General features: G+C 37.3%; 1 protein-coding gene across 3 annotated transcripts in view; it reads left to right on the forward strand.

Annotated features, from left to right (window-relative positions):
• Positions 1 to 17,123, forward strand: part of TXNL4B (thioredoxin like 4B) — a 73,581-nt gene that overhangs the window by 22,784 nt on the left and 33,674 nt on the right. For all 3 annotated transcript variants that reach the window (XM_053707564.1, XM_053707563.1, XM_053707565.1), the window contains 2 exons: positions 15,395 to 15,558; positions 16,949 to 17,100. In XM_053707564.1, coding sequence (XP_053563539.1) covers positions 15,427 to 15,558; positions 16,949 to 17,100 — 284 coding nt within the window. In that variant the 5' untranslated portion in view covers positions 15,395 to 15,426. The remainder of the gene's footprint in view (positions 1 to 15,394; positions 15,559 to 16,948; positions 17,101 to 17,123) is intronic.

Genomic DNA, 17,123 nt, shown 5'->3' on the forward strand with positions numbered 1-17,123 from the left:
AGGAAATTTGGTCAGAATTGATGGCATGATGAATGCAGTATGTTATCAAAAAATACTGGAGGAAAATTTGCATTCATCAGCCCGGAAGCTGCTCATGGGACGTACTTGGACATTTCAACATGACAATGATCCTAAACACAAGGCCAAGTCGACCTGTCATTGGTTACAGCAGAATAAAGTGAAGGTTCTGGAGTGGCCATCTCAGTCTCCTGACCTCAATATCATTGAGCCACTCTGGGGAGATCTCAAACGTGCAGTTCATGCAAGACAGCCCAAGAATTTACAGGAACTGAAGGCTTTTTTGTCAGGAAGAATTGGCAGCTTTACCATCTTAGAAGATAAAGAGCCTCATCCACAAATACCACAAAAGACTTCAAGCTGTCATTGATGTTAAAGGGAGCAATACACGGTATTAAGAACTGGGGTATGTAAACTTTTGATCAGGGTCATTTGGGTAGTTTCTGTTGTCATTATGATTTAAAAAGAGTAAACACAGTTGATTGATAATAAATGGCTTCAGCCAAACACTAACCATGAGTGAAAGAAAAGTTTTTGTGTTATCATTCATATTCTCTGAAAAATGGCCAAGAAATCATAAATTCTGCCAGGGTATGTAAACTTATAAGCACAACTGTATAACTTTAGAAGGTTCATGTATTTCTATAGTTTACTCATTCACCCAATTTGGTGAATTTCTTAGTGGTTATAATCTGCTACCTTGCACCTATACATATAAGGCTATAAAAATGTGTTACATCTCATAAACAATAGTCTGTTATGGCTTATAAAGGGCCATTATAATGTATTACTCTAATAGGCAGCAACCCATGTACCCGCTGATTTGTCGTCGCTGAAACAAGTTGTTACAATTAAGATATTCATATTTGAGTCCTTTAACATTCTTAAGCACAGCTAATAATATTGCTAGAGGTTGTACCTTGAGTAACAAAAGATGTACCACTACTTTAAGTATAATGTAATCAGGTTGAGTAACTATATATCTTTGACTAATGACTCATATTGCATAAATACAAGCTAGATACAACTTGTTATCTATTCCCTATTTAACATACAAATGTCGTCCCTAATGTATCATAAGACTAGTAAGGTATCACTCTACAAGGCAATTTAAGTCACCAGGGAGTAATAATAAGCTTCATAATTATAAAAAAATGAGGTATCATTATGTTCTTCACATGTCTGGATAGACATTGCCTTTGGAGAAAATATATCATGTTATTTTATGTGAATTGCATGGGTCGTTTCTAGACATTAAAACATTTAAGGATACTAGTGATCAATGAATCTCATCCTATATCACTATACGCATATAAAGCTCATGTGAGACTCAATCCTCAACAATATTTATTTGTGTACCATAACCTGTGTTCATGATGATACATGTCAAATATGTTTTGTTGCATTACCTCAATAAAAATCTTTGATTTAAAAAATTTTTTTAGCTTAAAGGGATATGAAACCCAATTTTTTTTCTTTGTGGTTTAGAAATAGCATGCCATTTTAAGCAACTTTCTAATTCAATACTAGTATCTAATTTGCTTCATTCACTTTATATAATTTGCTGAAAATCATATCTAGATAGGCTCAGTAGCTGCTGATTGGTTGCTGCACGTAGATGCCTCGTGTGATTGGCTCACCCTTGTGCATTGCTATTTCTTTAACTAAGGATATCTAAAGAATTAAGCTAATTTGATAACAGAAGTAAATTGGAAGGTTGTTTAAAATTGTATTCTCTACCTGAATCATGAAAGAAAATTTTTGGGTTTAGTGTCCCTTTAATAATGGCTAAAAAATGTTGCTAAAAATGTCCTGGTGTTTGTGTATGTGTATATGCATATATGTGATATATTATATACACTCCTCCAAACAAATGCACTCACAGGACTTCTTAAAAAGTGAACAAAGTTTGTTTTTATTGGAACGTTTTCGGGGAGAGGTTCCCCTTCATTAGCATAACCAAAGTGTCAAACATACACACCTGTGAATTATCAAATAATGAATACCTGTGTACACTCAGTGAAAAGTGCCAATCTGCTGTGTTGGAACGCACGCCATGCGTTCCAAATCAAGTGAACCGGAAGTGGTTCAAACGCCATGCGTTCCAAATCAAGTGAACCGGAAGTGGTTCAATGTGGGTCACTTCCGGTATACACAATCAAAACATTAAGTTATTAAAATATAAACCTATATATATTGAATCAAACTAAATATATTTCACCCAAGGTTTATTCCCAATGCTAATACATCGTTTGTGACCGTGTATTTAATGTGAGCCAAATACCTAATGTGTATCATACCGTGACGTATCTTGCACCAAGTAATTATGTTTACCTAATATGTGATGTGTATCTCTTCTAACACCAACCGTCTACACATAGCATCCTCATAGTGCCGCACTCCAGTTTGACAGTCACTATTGCTACGGTTCTATTCCGGAAGTGATGTATGATCCGTGCCGCTTATTACCAAACCCGTGTGTATACGTGTGAAATCAATCACTTAAGTGTAAGCTCCCATAAATGTATCTCCCTATAAGTGAAACATCACATACTTACACTAAACAACTAATAACTTAACATATATTTACAAGTAATGAAAATAGACATTGGCTGCCTGCCTGTATATATCCTATATTCAAAGATACATCAAATTTAAAAATTCTGATGTCAGTACTAACCGGCATTCATTCTACAGCTAGATATACCAAAGGAACTATATTCAACCAAGTTACCTATATCACAGTGCTTCCATTTGTTATGTTATTGCATCCTTCAATAGCCATACCACATTATATTTTAGCTTACTTGCACAACACATCGCAGCTAGATATACCAAAGGAGCTATATTTAACCAAGTTACTTGTAAGCGCTGTGATATATTTGTTTTGTTATTACCAAGTTATTTATATCACAGCGCTTACATTTGTTTTGTTATTACATCCTTCAATAGCCATACCACATTGTATTTTAGCTTACTTGCACCACAGATCACTCATTCAGGTTGTCATACATGTCATGTACAATAGACACATCATTCACGTTGTCATACGTGTCATGAACTACATATACCACACTATGTTAGAGCTATATTCTCCTTCCAAGATATTAACATATCTATCATGTGTATAAGGACCCTAAGTTAGTATGTCCTCGTTAGGGTATCCAGGAGTCGCAGCATATTAGAGGCCCAGCAGTCTATTAAGACCTATCAATCCCCCATTAGGGACACATCATTACAGGGTCATTCAAAGGATTCAACCTCCTTATTAGGGTGCTTGAGCAGGCATCACACATCCTTAGATTCTGGAGAAGAATATTGGTAACCCACCTGGTGTGTGACTCACCCACTGAATGGCATGTAGCCCATATGGGTCCCACTCCTATTCAGGACAATGGTATATAGTAGAGGATCCACCTCAGGCGAGGCGAGACCCCCAACACATCCTGGGGTGGATCCTCTACTATATACCATTGTCCTGAATAGGAGTGGGACCCATATGGGCACATCCTTAACAATAAAATAGCATATCAATCATAATTATCCTAACCTAATCATAAATTGAGTAACATAGAAATCAAAATTATTCTAAATAGAGAGTAAGATTTAATTATCGGATGCCAGTCTAATAGGAAGCTTTTTATCTTAGTTTCAACTGAAAATTTCATATGATAGGATTCAAAAAGAATCTGAAATTTAATTTCTTTCAAAAAAAGTGAGAAACAAGGGGCTGAATGGTCTTTCCAGCTTTTAGCTATTAGATGTCTTGCAGTTAAAATAATAGTGTTTAAGACTTTAACAATCATATTTGGGCTAAGCTCATAACTAGTTAAAAAAAAAATCTCTTCTGCTGTAAACAATCTCAGATCCTTATAGTGTTTACTATACCAATAAGATATTTTCTGCCAAAATTGCCAAATTTTGGGGCATGACCAAAACTAATGGAGTATATCAGCCTTAATAAATTAACAACGTGGGCAGCCGAATGATTGTGATGGATAGAATCTCGACATTTTATCTGGAGATAAATAATAATTGTTAATTAGTTTTAAGTGTGATTCTTTCCATGTCATGGAGATCTGAAGTTTATCTAGGGCCAAGGAACTTTTTGTTTAATCCTCTCCTCCTCTATGGAGGGGAAAAAAAACTCCAAAAATTACATAATTTATTTACATATAATACCCCTTGTTTGGCCAACATAATATCATAAATAATTGATATTGATATATTACCGGCCTCAAATATATGAGTGACACTCTTTATAATGGACCAACCGACCAGTGCTTCATAATCCCACTTCCTGGAGAAAACAAAATGCCGCAACTGGAAATAAGCATATAAATTAGACCTGAGAAGATTAAACTTTTGAAGAAAAGATTCTGAGGTCAAAATTTGAGTTGGATAAAAAAATTGATGAACATAGATCAGGCCTTGATCAATCCAGTGCCTGAATACTTCTTGATATATACCCACTATCGGTAAAAACTCAGAAAATGCTGGAGACAGCTCCAATATACCACAAATTTTATGCCCGGCTATAATAATTTTTTTTATAGAAATCAGCTTTGAGACGTTAGATGGTAACTTTTTCGCTGAACAATGTAAAATCGCTTTTAACGAGAAAGGTGCCACCAAAAAAGATTCAAGCTCCAAGGAAACAAATCGATTCAGATCTGTAATCCAGTCAAAAGTGATTTTAACCAATGATGCCCAATTATATAATCTCAAATCAGGTAATGCCAGACCAGCTATTAATTTCTTTTGCGTTAATCTTTTTAACGAAATCCGCGGCTTCTTATTACCCCAAATAAATTTAGACTGCCAATAATTTAAATCTTGAATATCTCTATTTGATAATAGTAATGGAAGATTTTGTAAAAGATAAAGTATCCGGGGAAAAATAATTTTTATCAAATTAACATGAGACAAGATAGAAATGGAAGAGAGGACCAAGATTCAAAGTCATATTTACCTTTCTTTAACAATGGATACAAATTCAACTTGTACCAATTTCCGGGATTTCTATGCAATACTATTAAATAACGAAATTAATCTACTACTTTAAATGGGTGATCCGCAAAATTAGTTCTATCTTTAATAAGCCATAATAGTTCACTTTTGTCAAAATGTATTTTGTAGCCAGAAATTGACGAGAAAACATGGAATAACCGTAAAAGTAACGGAATCGTCTGCTGAGCATTATCAAGAAATACAAGTAAATCCTCTGCATAGAGCAGAATCTTTAAACTGTGGATACCCATAAGAATGCCTGGTAAACTATCCCTCCACCATATAGCATCCCTGCCTTGTACCTCTCCTGAGATGTATCTTTGGTGACAATGTGCCATTAATACATAAATATGAAATTGGATTTTTATAGTTTCTGAATGAATTCCCCAAATTGATTTCTAAATCCAAATTTCTCTATTGCTACAAATAGATAGTTCCAATTAATTGCATCAAACGCTTTTTCCGCATCCACGGTAGGAATAGCTGAACCTTTATGTTGTCTATACTCCACTTTCTTTGGATCTAGATTCCAGACCTAGTCTAAAAAGGATGAGACTTTCCGAATATTTTTTAACAAATTTCTTGCTTTCATAAATCCTGTCTGATCTGGATGAATAATTTTATCCAACAGAACTGCTAGTCTAGCTGCGATGATGGCAGTCAATAATTTATAATCAACATTAAGAACTGATATAGGTCTATAGGCCGCTGGATCCTCCGGATCCTTACCTTTCTTTAATATAAGCGAAATACGTGTGGCAGAGAAATAATTCGACATTACATTGCTAGACTGGTAATAATAATTAAATAAACTCCTTAGTGTTTCTTTCATTTCATCTTTTAAGATTTTATAGTATTCTATCGGCAGGAGAACGGGACCGGGTGCCTTATTAATACTGGCTGCTTGAATAGCATCCAGAATCTCATTGTCCGTAATAGGATGATTCAACGCTAGCAGTTCTTCCTCGGATATCATAGGGAGTTTAATCTTGGTCCAAAAATTAGTAAAATTATCCGGGTCTACCACAGGCTCTGCATAGTTTTCTGGAAAAACTCCAAAAAAGCTTTATTAACATCATCAGGGTTGGAATATCTCATATTATCCACTTTAATAGTTGGGATGAGATTTTTATTTTTTCTAATTTTTACTAATTTAGCCAGATACTTCGCAGAATTCCAGTAGAATCCTCTATAGTGAAAATTAATTTTTAATTCTTCTTCCTGGGATCTCTGTTTTAAAAAGATATCTCTTTCCCTTCTTGCCTTACAATATTTATCCCAACTACAAGCAGATCTGTCATTGTAATATCGTCTCACTGCGTTTCCAACTTGTAAAGCTAATTGCGATTCCGTAGCCATACCTTTTTTTTTTTTTTTCTCCAACTGCAAAGATAGGATTTAATTTCCCCACATATAAAGGCCTTGGAAGCTTCCCAGTAAGTCTCAATCTTATTGAAACAGGCAATATTAAATGTAGTGTAATCCTTCCACTTCTGTTTTAGCCAGCTGACAAATCTTCGATTGTTTACCAGGAAACCCGGGAAAGTGATAAGAATAAGTTTTATTTTTGGGACCCGCTGCATTTAGAAAAGCAACTAATATTATTGCATGGTCCGATATCGTAATGTCACCAATATTTGCTTCAGATTTAAGAATTACCAAAGGTTTAGAAATTAAGAGTATATCTATTCTTGAAAAGGTCTTATGAACTTTTGACTCACATGTAAAGCTTCGCGCATCCGGGTTTTTAAGTCTCCATATATCTACCAGGCTTAATTGATAACAACATTTTTTTTAAAATAGTTTGCGATTTTTTGATATTCTCTCACATTTTTTGTTGAGAGTCTATCCAGCTCTGGGCAAAGGGACATATTAAAATCCCCTCCTATAACTAAATTCCCACCAATAAAAGGGAATAGTTTAGATCTAATGTTATCCCAAAGTTCAAGGGAGAATGAATTAGGGCCATATACATTGCACATCGTATATTTACAACCATTAATCAGGATTTGTAAAATAATATATCTTCCTTCTGCTTCTACTCTTATGATCTTGTAATCCAAATTTTCGTGTAATAAAATAGCTACCCCTGACCTCCTTTTAGCTGCTGGGGCGGCCACTATCTCCCCAACCCATTTACATTTCAATTTAGGAATCTCTGACTCTTAAAGATGTGTTTCATGTAGCATTACTAGAACCGGATTAAATTTGGACAAATATTTAATAATAAGTTTACGCTTCTTGGGGGAAGTTATACCCTCTATATTCCAAGAAAAAATACTAAATTTTTCTACAACCATGTCCTTACTATCTCATACATACAGACATAATCTTCCCTGTAGTATAACTAAAAAAAACAAGGAGGGCCTGAAGGGATAGGGAGAGGCAAGGGGAGGCAGGGAAAAAAAACAAAACAGGATTAACAAACCAATTAAAAATACCACAGCACCATAACCTAATATCTAAGGGACAGCTCCTTTGCTTATGTAAAATACTAAAAAAAAACAACAAAAAACATTCCTCATAATTACTACTAAGGCCACCAAAATATAAAATCATGAATTTAAACCTTGTACCTGGCTTTAAAATATATATATATCTCCACATTTGGATTATCTAGTAGCAAGAAATTCCTGAGGTTCCTGCGGGTTATTAAGAACTTGTCTAGTACCATTTTCCTCAACAATAATCTTTGCCGGTTAATTCAACCAGGCTTTTAGGCCTTTATCATAAAGTTTTGTACAATACGGGGTCATTTTGCTTCCTCTTAGCAGAGGTTTCCAATGAAAAATCTTGGAATAATAAAAGCTTATTTTTATCGAATATAAATGACTCAGTTTTCCTATATAGTTTTCAGTAGTTCTAGTTTATCTTGATATCTAAGTAATTTGAAAATACACATTCTACTTCTGCCATGCTGATTAGGGTTAACTTTTCTAGGCCCAATTCTATGCTCTCTTTCTATTGCTAATGGGAGCTGCTTATCAGTCATCAATCTCGCTGCTCTTGGGCTTTTTCCCAGCTTTATTGATAACCCTGTCACTAAGCACCCACACTATACTGTACTGTTTTTCCCCCTATACCGCTGCCTCCGGACCCCTCCGCAACTATAATAAATATATTAACCCCTAAACTGCTGCTCCCGGACCCCGCCTCCACCTACATTATACCTATTAACCCCTAATCTGCCGCCCCTATACCGCCGCCACCTATATTAAAGTTATTAACCCCTATCCTGCGGATCCGGGACCCCGCCGCAACTAAATTAAATGTTTAACCCCTAAACCGCCGCTCCCAGACCCCGCCGCCACCTATATTAAACTTATTAACCCCTAAACCTAAGTCTAACACTAACACCCCCTAATTTAAATATTATTTAAATAAATCTAAATACATATTACAATTATTAACTAAATTATTCCTATTTAAAACTAAATACTTACCTGTAAAATAAACCCTAAAATAGCTACAATATAACTAATAATTATATTGTAGCTATTTTAGGATTTATTTCTCCTACATTGGTGTATCCGGTCCACGGCTTCATCCTTACTTGTGGGATATTCTCATTCCCTACAGGAAGTGGCAAAGAGAGCACACAGCAGAGCTGTCCATATAGCTCCCCCTCTGGCTCCGCCCCCCAGTCATTCTCTTTGCCGCTCTGAACAAGTAGCATCACGGGGGTGGTAAAGAGTATGTGGTGTTAGTTGTAGTTTTTTATTTCTTCTATCAAGAGTTTGTCATTTTAAAATAGTGCCGGTTTGTACTATTTACTCTACAACAGAAAATGAAGAAGATTTCTGTTAAGAGGAGTATGATTTTAGCACCAGTAACTAAAATACATTGCTGTTCCCACGCAGGACTGTTGAAACCAGAGAACATCAGTTGGGGGGAACAGTTCAGGCTTATCTGCTTCAGGTATGATCTGGGATAGGTAAGCCATTTTTTCTTAGACTCTGTATAAAATGATGGCTTATATTTAGGGCTCTATGCTGGTTTACACTATTGTGGGCTTTAAAATCGATTGCTTTTTAGCATGTTTTTCTCTATAAATAAGGTGTTTTTTCAGACTTTAAAACACTTTTGGGGTTTAATTTCGGCCTGGCACTTATTTGGACACCTAAATTTAGTCAGAAAGGACCCTCCACTCTGGAATGAAGAGGGAGGAGGCCTCATCTTTAGGCCTAAATTGTGCAGTTGTTTTTGCCTAGGCAGTCCATGCAGCTTCATGTGGGGCATCACAAAAGACTCCAGAGAGGCTTATTTCCTACTTAAATAATCCCTAAGGAAGGTAATAGGCTACAGAGGAAGCTGTGGCTAGTACTGTAGTGTGTTAACCGGTTAATAACTGTTATTAGCTCCGGTTTGGGCATTAAGGGGTTAATTGGTCTGAAAATGTATGTGCAATCTTTTCAAAGCATTAAGGCTCTGTGGTGAAAATTTCATTAAAATCGGATGTTTATTTCATGTTTTTTTTGATGTTTCAGTAATAAAGTGTGCACTTTTATTATTTAAAGCTCCGGTTTGGGCATTAAGGGGTTAATTGGTCTGAAAATTTGTGTGCAATCTTTTCTAAGCATTAAGGCTCTGTGGTGAAAATTTCATTAAAATCGGATGTTTATTTCATGGTTTTTTGATGTTTCAGTAATAAAGTGTGCTCTTTTATTATTTAAAGAGACAGTAACGTTTTTGTCAAAAATAATTTTTATTGCATTGTAGTTCTGTTTAAGTCTGTCAAACATGTCTGAATCTTCAGATAGCCTATGTTCTGTGTGTCCAAAGGCCAAGGTGGTTCCCCCATTAAATTTATGTGTGAAGTGTGCCATAGCGTCCAAACAGCTTAAGGACAGTACAATCACACTTAAAAATATAGCCCAAGATGATTCTTTAGCTGAAGGTAGTGAAGATAGCTTGTTTTCCTCTTCTGTGTCAACACCAGCTATGCCCGCGCAGGCGATGCCCAGTATATCTAGCGCACCAATTGCAATTACTATGCAACAATAAGCATTTTTTTATCCAAACTGCCAGTTTTTCCTAGGAAGCGTGATTGCTCAGTTTTAAACACAGACAATAAGCAAGCAGACACAGAGGATAATTTATCTGTAGTGCCCTCACATCAATCGGACTTGGCGGTGAGGGAGGGCCTGTCTGAGGGAGAAATTTCTGGAAAAGTTTCTCAGCAGGCAGAGCCTGATACCATAACATTTAAATTTAAGCTAGAACACCTCCGCGCCCTACTTAAGGAGGTTCTAGCTGCACTTGATTATTGTGATCCTTTGGGGATCCCAGAAAAATTGTGTTAAATGGACAAATTCCTAGAGGTCCCAGTACACACTGATGCGTTTCTGATACCTAAGATGGCGGATATCGTGTCTAAGGAGTGGGAGAAGCTAGGTGTACCTTTTGTTCCCCTTCCTATATTTTAGAAAATGTTCCCAATTGTTAACACTAGAAGGGACGTGTGGCAGACGGTCCCCAAGGTAGAGGGGGCAGTTTCAACGCTAACTAAGCGCACGACTATACCATTAGAAGACAGTTGCGCTTTCAAAGAATAAAAAAATTAGGTTTACTTAAGAGAATATTTGTTCTACAAGGTTTCCTTCTTCGACCAATTTCCTGCATTATTCCTGTAACTACTGCAGCGGCTTTTAGTTTGAGGAACTGGAAAACTCGCTCCAGAAGGAGACTGCTTATGTCGAAGTCATGGATAGAATTCACGCCCTAAAACTGGCTAATTCTTTCATCACAGATGCCGCTTTGCAAGTAGCTAAACTAGCGGCAAAAAATTCTGGTTTTGCCATCGTGGCGCGCAGAGCGCTTTGGCTAAAATCATGGTCGGCTGATGTGCTGTCCAAAACAAAATTGCTTAATATTCCTTTCAAGGGTAAGTCCCTATTAGGGCCAGAGTTGAAAGAGATTATTTCAGATATCACTGGGAAAGGGCCATGCCCTTCCACAAGGTAGAGCCTTCAAGGCTAAAAAACAAGGCCAATTTTCGTTCCTTTCGCAACTTCAGGAACGGACCTGCTTCAACCTCTACAGCTACTAAGCAAGAGGGTAAAGCTTACCAGCCCTAGCCAACATGGAAACCTTTGCAGGGCTGGAACAAGGGTAAACAGGCCAAGAAGCCTGCTGCTGCTGCCAAGACAGCATGAAAGGGTAGCCCCCGATCCGGGACCGGATCTAGTAGGGGGCAGACTTTCAAGGTTCCTGTTCCACGGCCCGCCCTGGCATTTGGTCAGGTTTAAATTTTTATTTTTGTACACTACAGTCACCACTGCACCCTATGGTTCTCCTTTTTCTCCTAAACGTCGGTCGAATGACTGGGGGGCGGAGCCAGAGGGGGAGCTATATGGACTGTGTGCTCTTTTTGCCACTTCCTGTAGGGAATGAGAATATCCCACAAGTAAGGATGAAGCCGTGGACCGGATACACCGTAGGAGAAAGAAATTTATCAGGTAAACATAAATTCTGTTTTTTATTTTACAGGCAACTTTGTATTTATTTTAACTAGGTACAATAGCTATTAAATAGTTATTAACTATTTAATAGCTACCTAGTTAAAATAACTACAAAATTACCTGTAAAATAAAACCTAACCTAAGTTACAAATACACCTAACACTACACTATCATTAAATTAATTTAAAAATTAACTACAATTACCTAAAATTAAATACAATTAAATAAACTAAACTATAGTACAAAAACAAACACTAAATTACAGAAAATATTTTTTTTTTACAAGAAGTTTAAACTAATTACACCTAATCTAAGCCCCTAATAAAATAAAAAAGCCCCCCAAAATAATAAAATGCCCTACCCTATACTAAATTACAAAGTAATCGGCTCTTTTACCAGCCCTTAAAAGGGCTTTTTGCGGGGCATTGCCCCAAAGTAATCAGCTCTTTTACCTGTAAAAAAAAATATACAACCCCCCCAACATTACAACCCACCACCCACACACCCCTACTCTAAAACCCACCCAAACCCCCCTTAAAAAAAACTAACATTAACCCCCTGAAGATCACCCTACCTTGAGCCGTGTTCACCCAGCTGGGCCGAATTCTTCATCCAAGCGGGGCAGAAGAGGTCCTCCATCCGGCCAAAGTCTTCATCCAAGCGGCGTCTTCTATCTTCAATCATCCGGAGCGGAGCCATCTTCCATCCAGCCGACGCGGAGCCATCTTCTTCCAACGACGACCTAACACCGAATGCCTGGTCCTTTTAAATGACGTCATCCAAGATGGCGTCCCTCGAATTCCGATTGGCTGATAGGATTCTATCAGCCAATCGGAATTAAGGTAGGAAAAATCCGATTGGTTGATTTAAGCAGCCAATCGTATTGAAGTTCAATCCGATTGGCTGATTGGATCAGCCAATAGAATGCGACGTCAATTCTATTGGCTGATCCAATCAGATTAGGGGTTAATAGGTATAATGTAGGTGGCGGCGGGGTCCGGGGGCGGCGGTTTAGAGGTTAATAACTATTATATAGGTGGCGGCGTTGTAGGGGGGCAGATTAGGCGTGTTTAGACTCAGGGTACATGTTAGGGTGTTAGGTGCAGACATCTCCCATAGAAATCAATGGGATATCGGGCAGCAGCGAACATGAGCTTTCACTGCTGTCAGACTCCCATTGATTCCTATGGGATCTGCCGCCTCCAGGGCGGCGGATTGAAAACCAGGTACGTTGGGCCGGAATAGTGCGGAGCGTACCTGCTAGTTATTTGATAACTAGCAAAAGTAGTCAGATTGTGCCAAACTTGCGTTCGGCACATCTGGAGGGACGTAAGAATCGATCTGTGTCGGACTGAGACCGGCGGATCATAGCTTACGTCACTAGATTCTACTTTTCCCGGTCTCTAGCCTTTGATATCTATGGCGAATCAGCCTCTCCACAAATACGCTGCGGAATTCCAGCATATTTGCGATTGACGGTTTGATAACTAGAGGCCTGAGTGTCGACTGAGGGTATAACTGAATCTACCAAGGGTTCTAAAGTGATATCTGCACTCATATTTTTCCTGTCCTTCTCTTTAGAAGGCATTATAGGTGAATTTTGTTTCATCTGAGTGATATATCTTTCCATAAGAATTGTGTATGAAAAAAAAAATCCAACAAATCAGAAAACACAATTGTGCGAATAAAGTGACTCAAAGAGGAACAAAAAAAAACCTTAGAGTACCTAAAGAACACTATTAGAGGTACTTCCAGTGAAAAACATCTATATTAGTGAGAGCCTATATTTTCTGTGAAAAAAAAACCTGAAGGACAGGCTACGATAATGAATAAAGGCACTAAATATAGCTTGTGCAGAGCCACAATACCCTCAATCAGCCTAAACCAATGCAGGATTACCCGACTCCTTAGCCTTAGCTAATGGCCTGTATATTTAGACAGGCTCACTTATAAACCACAAGCAACAAATATATTACATCAAAAAACACACACACAAAAATAAAAAATTAACCCAATAGTCCATATTCTTCTATGAATCTTCTTCTTTTCTTTTTTTACTCCTTTCCTCTAATACTATTGATGGAATATGAGCAAGTCAAGGCCTGCCTGTGATCCTGGAGGCAAAGTAACAACCAAAACAATCCCAGTAAAGAACAATTTCCTTCCACCGGCTCTTTAAACCTAGCAATAACTGGCAAACTTCCAGGATTTAAACAAACGTGAGGCTTGAATATTGTAGCTGTCTCTCAACCCTTATTATACAAAGCCCACGAGGAGTATTTAGGATCACTAAAGGTAAGGGCCGTAACTCCAAACTGAGACATAAAGGATCATTCACCTTTGTAAATACTGCACACAGTCCCCATAACACTTTGACCCGTAATTAATAAGGAAAATGATACTTGCAAGGTTTGTAGCAGCCAGACTAGGCGATACCTTAACACACCTCCGAAGTTTCAGCTGTGCGGCAGAAATAGGAAGATTTTGATCGCAACCAGACTTTTAGATTTCCACAACACACAAGTGGACCACAGCCAGATAATGTATGCTGTGGTTATAGTAAGCCAGATAGCTGTCTCCTTAAAACACCACCACACCTGATGGGCGTTCGGCAACACAGCAGGGACCTAATCCAGAGGATGAACCATGTTTCCTGTTTCACTCGCCGTGCGATGATCTCCACCGCACGGTAGAGGCGCCGCCCACGGATCACTCCGCGAGCTACAAGCCTCGACCTGCCCGGGGCTGCATCGACCAGAAGACAAGGGGAGTCACCGCTGCTTCTTCCCTCCCACGGCTTCTCTGCGGCTCTCGTTACCCTGGAGTGGTACCTTGTCAGTGTCCTCAGGTGGGGAAATGTGGTATTTACCACTGGGTACAAACTGCCATAGGTAACTTCCATAGCTTAGGCAACAGCCTCAAATCCCGTTAAACCTTGATCCAAGCAGGGCACAACGGATAGCAGCAGTGGGACAGATTTCTACGGCACGTGATCTCCTAGGCCCGTTTAAAACTGTGCAGCATGTCTGTCGGCTCCGCCCCAACGGAAGTCTATATGTGTGTGTGTGTGTGTGTATATGTGTGTATGTATGTGTAGATATATAATATAATATAATATATATATATATATATATATATATATATATAAGAACGTGGAGAGAAACAGCACACACCATCCAGTGAATACCCTGGTGCTCTGCTATATAATGTATACAGACAGTCTCAAGGAACCTCACGCTCTGCAACTGCGTATAGAGATCCCCAAAGCAGGCAAACCAAACAGATTTTTATCTAAAAAAGCTTTTATTGAACAAATAGAAAGCCTTGTCCAAACGTTTTGGCTCCCACTGGAGCCTTTCTCAATCAAGGCCGTGCAGAATGGCCGCTTGTCGTGGATTATCCTTCTAACTGTGCGGCACTTACCTCATGAGATTGGGGATAAGGAAAGTAAGTAGGAACCCCGATGAGGTTGGCCATTCTTTTCCCTCTTACTCTTGAATAATTTGAAGAACTGTGTTGCTAATACCAACCTTATTATATGTACTAAGATAAGACTTTTGTTTCTTCTTGTATTTGAAAAAATCTGTGAAGATATTTAAGGAACTTCTACCCATCATACAAAATATTTTTTTCATTTTTATTTATTTCATTTATATTTGTATATTTATACTTTTATATTGGTACATTTATATTTGTATTTATGTACATGTTTTTAATGTTTTAATTACATTATATTGTAGTGTGTCACTTAATGGTGACATATAATTAATATATGCACAGTTTTGTGTATCATATATTCATATACTCTTAAAACAAGGGAACTTACACTTGTACTAATATATATATATATATACACACGCACTAAATATTATGACTTCTTTAATGTATATTCAATTTGTTTTCAGAAGCTGAAATCTTGAATGGCAAATTGGTGACAATGAGTTTTTTTCTGCCTAAGTTAAGCAACAAAAAGGATGTAGACCAAGCAATAAAATTAACAGCTGAGAAGGTCTTGGTTCTCAGATTTGGAAGAGATGACGATGCTGTCTGTCTGCAGCTTGATGACATAGTAAGTTTTTGAAAAATCATAATGCTCTAATGTGTAAGAGCATTTTCTTATTGCAGTATTGCATATGACTATGTATTTAAAGGGATATGATACAATACCCCTTTAGAAACAGCAACTTATTTGTTTTTTTTTGCAAAATTCTAAATGTAACCACTGCCTCTAACAAGATGAGGGCAACAATTATAAAACTTAAAGGGGCATTAAACACTAGATAGAATGATTCATTCAAAGAAAAGATTAGTCTTAGAATAACATGTAGATGTATTTTGTAAAATGGGAGCTGCCATGTTGTAACTTAGGTTACCTTCTCTGTTGTGGCCAATTAGGGACAGTTATAAATAGGTCATTAGAGTGTGTAGCCAATGGCAGTGTGGACTATAACAGTGTTCTGCACTTCCATTTCTATCAGGAACTGAAAAGCTCACAATTTCAGAATGGAATTGCAGGAAAAGAGGGGAAAAATAATGAAAGTTTATGGCAAAGTATATATATATATATATATATATATATATATATATATATATATATATATATATATATATATCAGTTTATATTACTAATTTATACTGACACATGCTTTTTGATCAAGTCCTCTAATGAACATGGTTAAGAAATGGACTGGAACTAGTGCAGGTGTCTCCTAGCAACCACTTCAAAGGCAAAGCTGCTCCTTTGCCTTTATGTAGAGACCACAGCCCCTTTGTGAGGCTGTGACTTTAAAGGGACAGTCAACCCAAAAATTACTGTAACTTATTTAGATTAGTTAATTAACGATCTTTACAGTAAACTGTAGCACAATTTTCATCTAAATAAACTTTGGCAGAAAACAAACTTGCTGATCTCATCTAGCCCTTTTGAAATGGCCGCCTGACCCCTCCTTCTCTGACGTACATGAGATCAGTAAGTTTATTTTCTGCCAAAGTTTATTTAGATGAAAATTGTGCTACAGTTTACTATAAAGATCGTTAATTAACTAATCTAAATAAGTTACAGTAATTTTTGGGTTGACTGTCCCTTTAAGTAACAGACCCTGTAAAAATTCAGTTCATTTTTTTTTAATTATTAAATATAACCCACTGCTTAGTGATTTTTTTCTTACAACAATGAAACAGACTGTTTTATATCTCTTTAACTCATGCAGAGGGCTTAAACACATAGTTATAGTCAGTCAGCTCCAGAGCAGCTTGTACCTAGCTGAACACATCTGGCTAGCCCACGACAAGAGTCATGTGTGTGTATAGTCACCAATAACCAGCTAGCTCCAAACAAAAGATACCCAGTAAACAAAATACATTGTGTATATATAATCTTTTTAAAATTGCATGCTTAGCTTAACCACAGAAATGAATTTTTGAATTTCACGTTCCTTAATATGTTTTTGTCTTTTCAGCTTTCAAAGACATCCCATGACTTAAGCAAAATGGCAACAATCTACCTTGTAGATGTGGATAAGGTGTCGGTCTACACACAGTATTTTGACATCAGCTATATTCCTTCCACTGTTTTTTTCTTTAATGGACAACATATGAAAGTGGATTATGGGTAAAAAAAGCTTTTTGTAGACT

This window comes from Bombina bombina, chromosome 3 (assembly GCF_027579735.1).
Source record: "Bombina bombina isolate aBomBom1 chromosome 3, aBomBom1.pri, whole genome shotgun sequence".
Taxonomy (NCBI): Eukaryota; Metazoa; Chordata; class Amphibia; order Anura; family Bombinatoridae; genus Bombina; species Bombina bombina.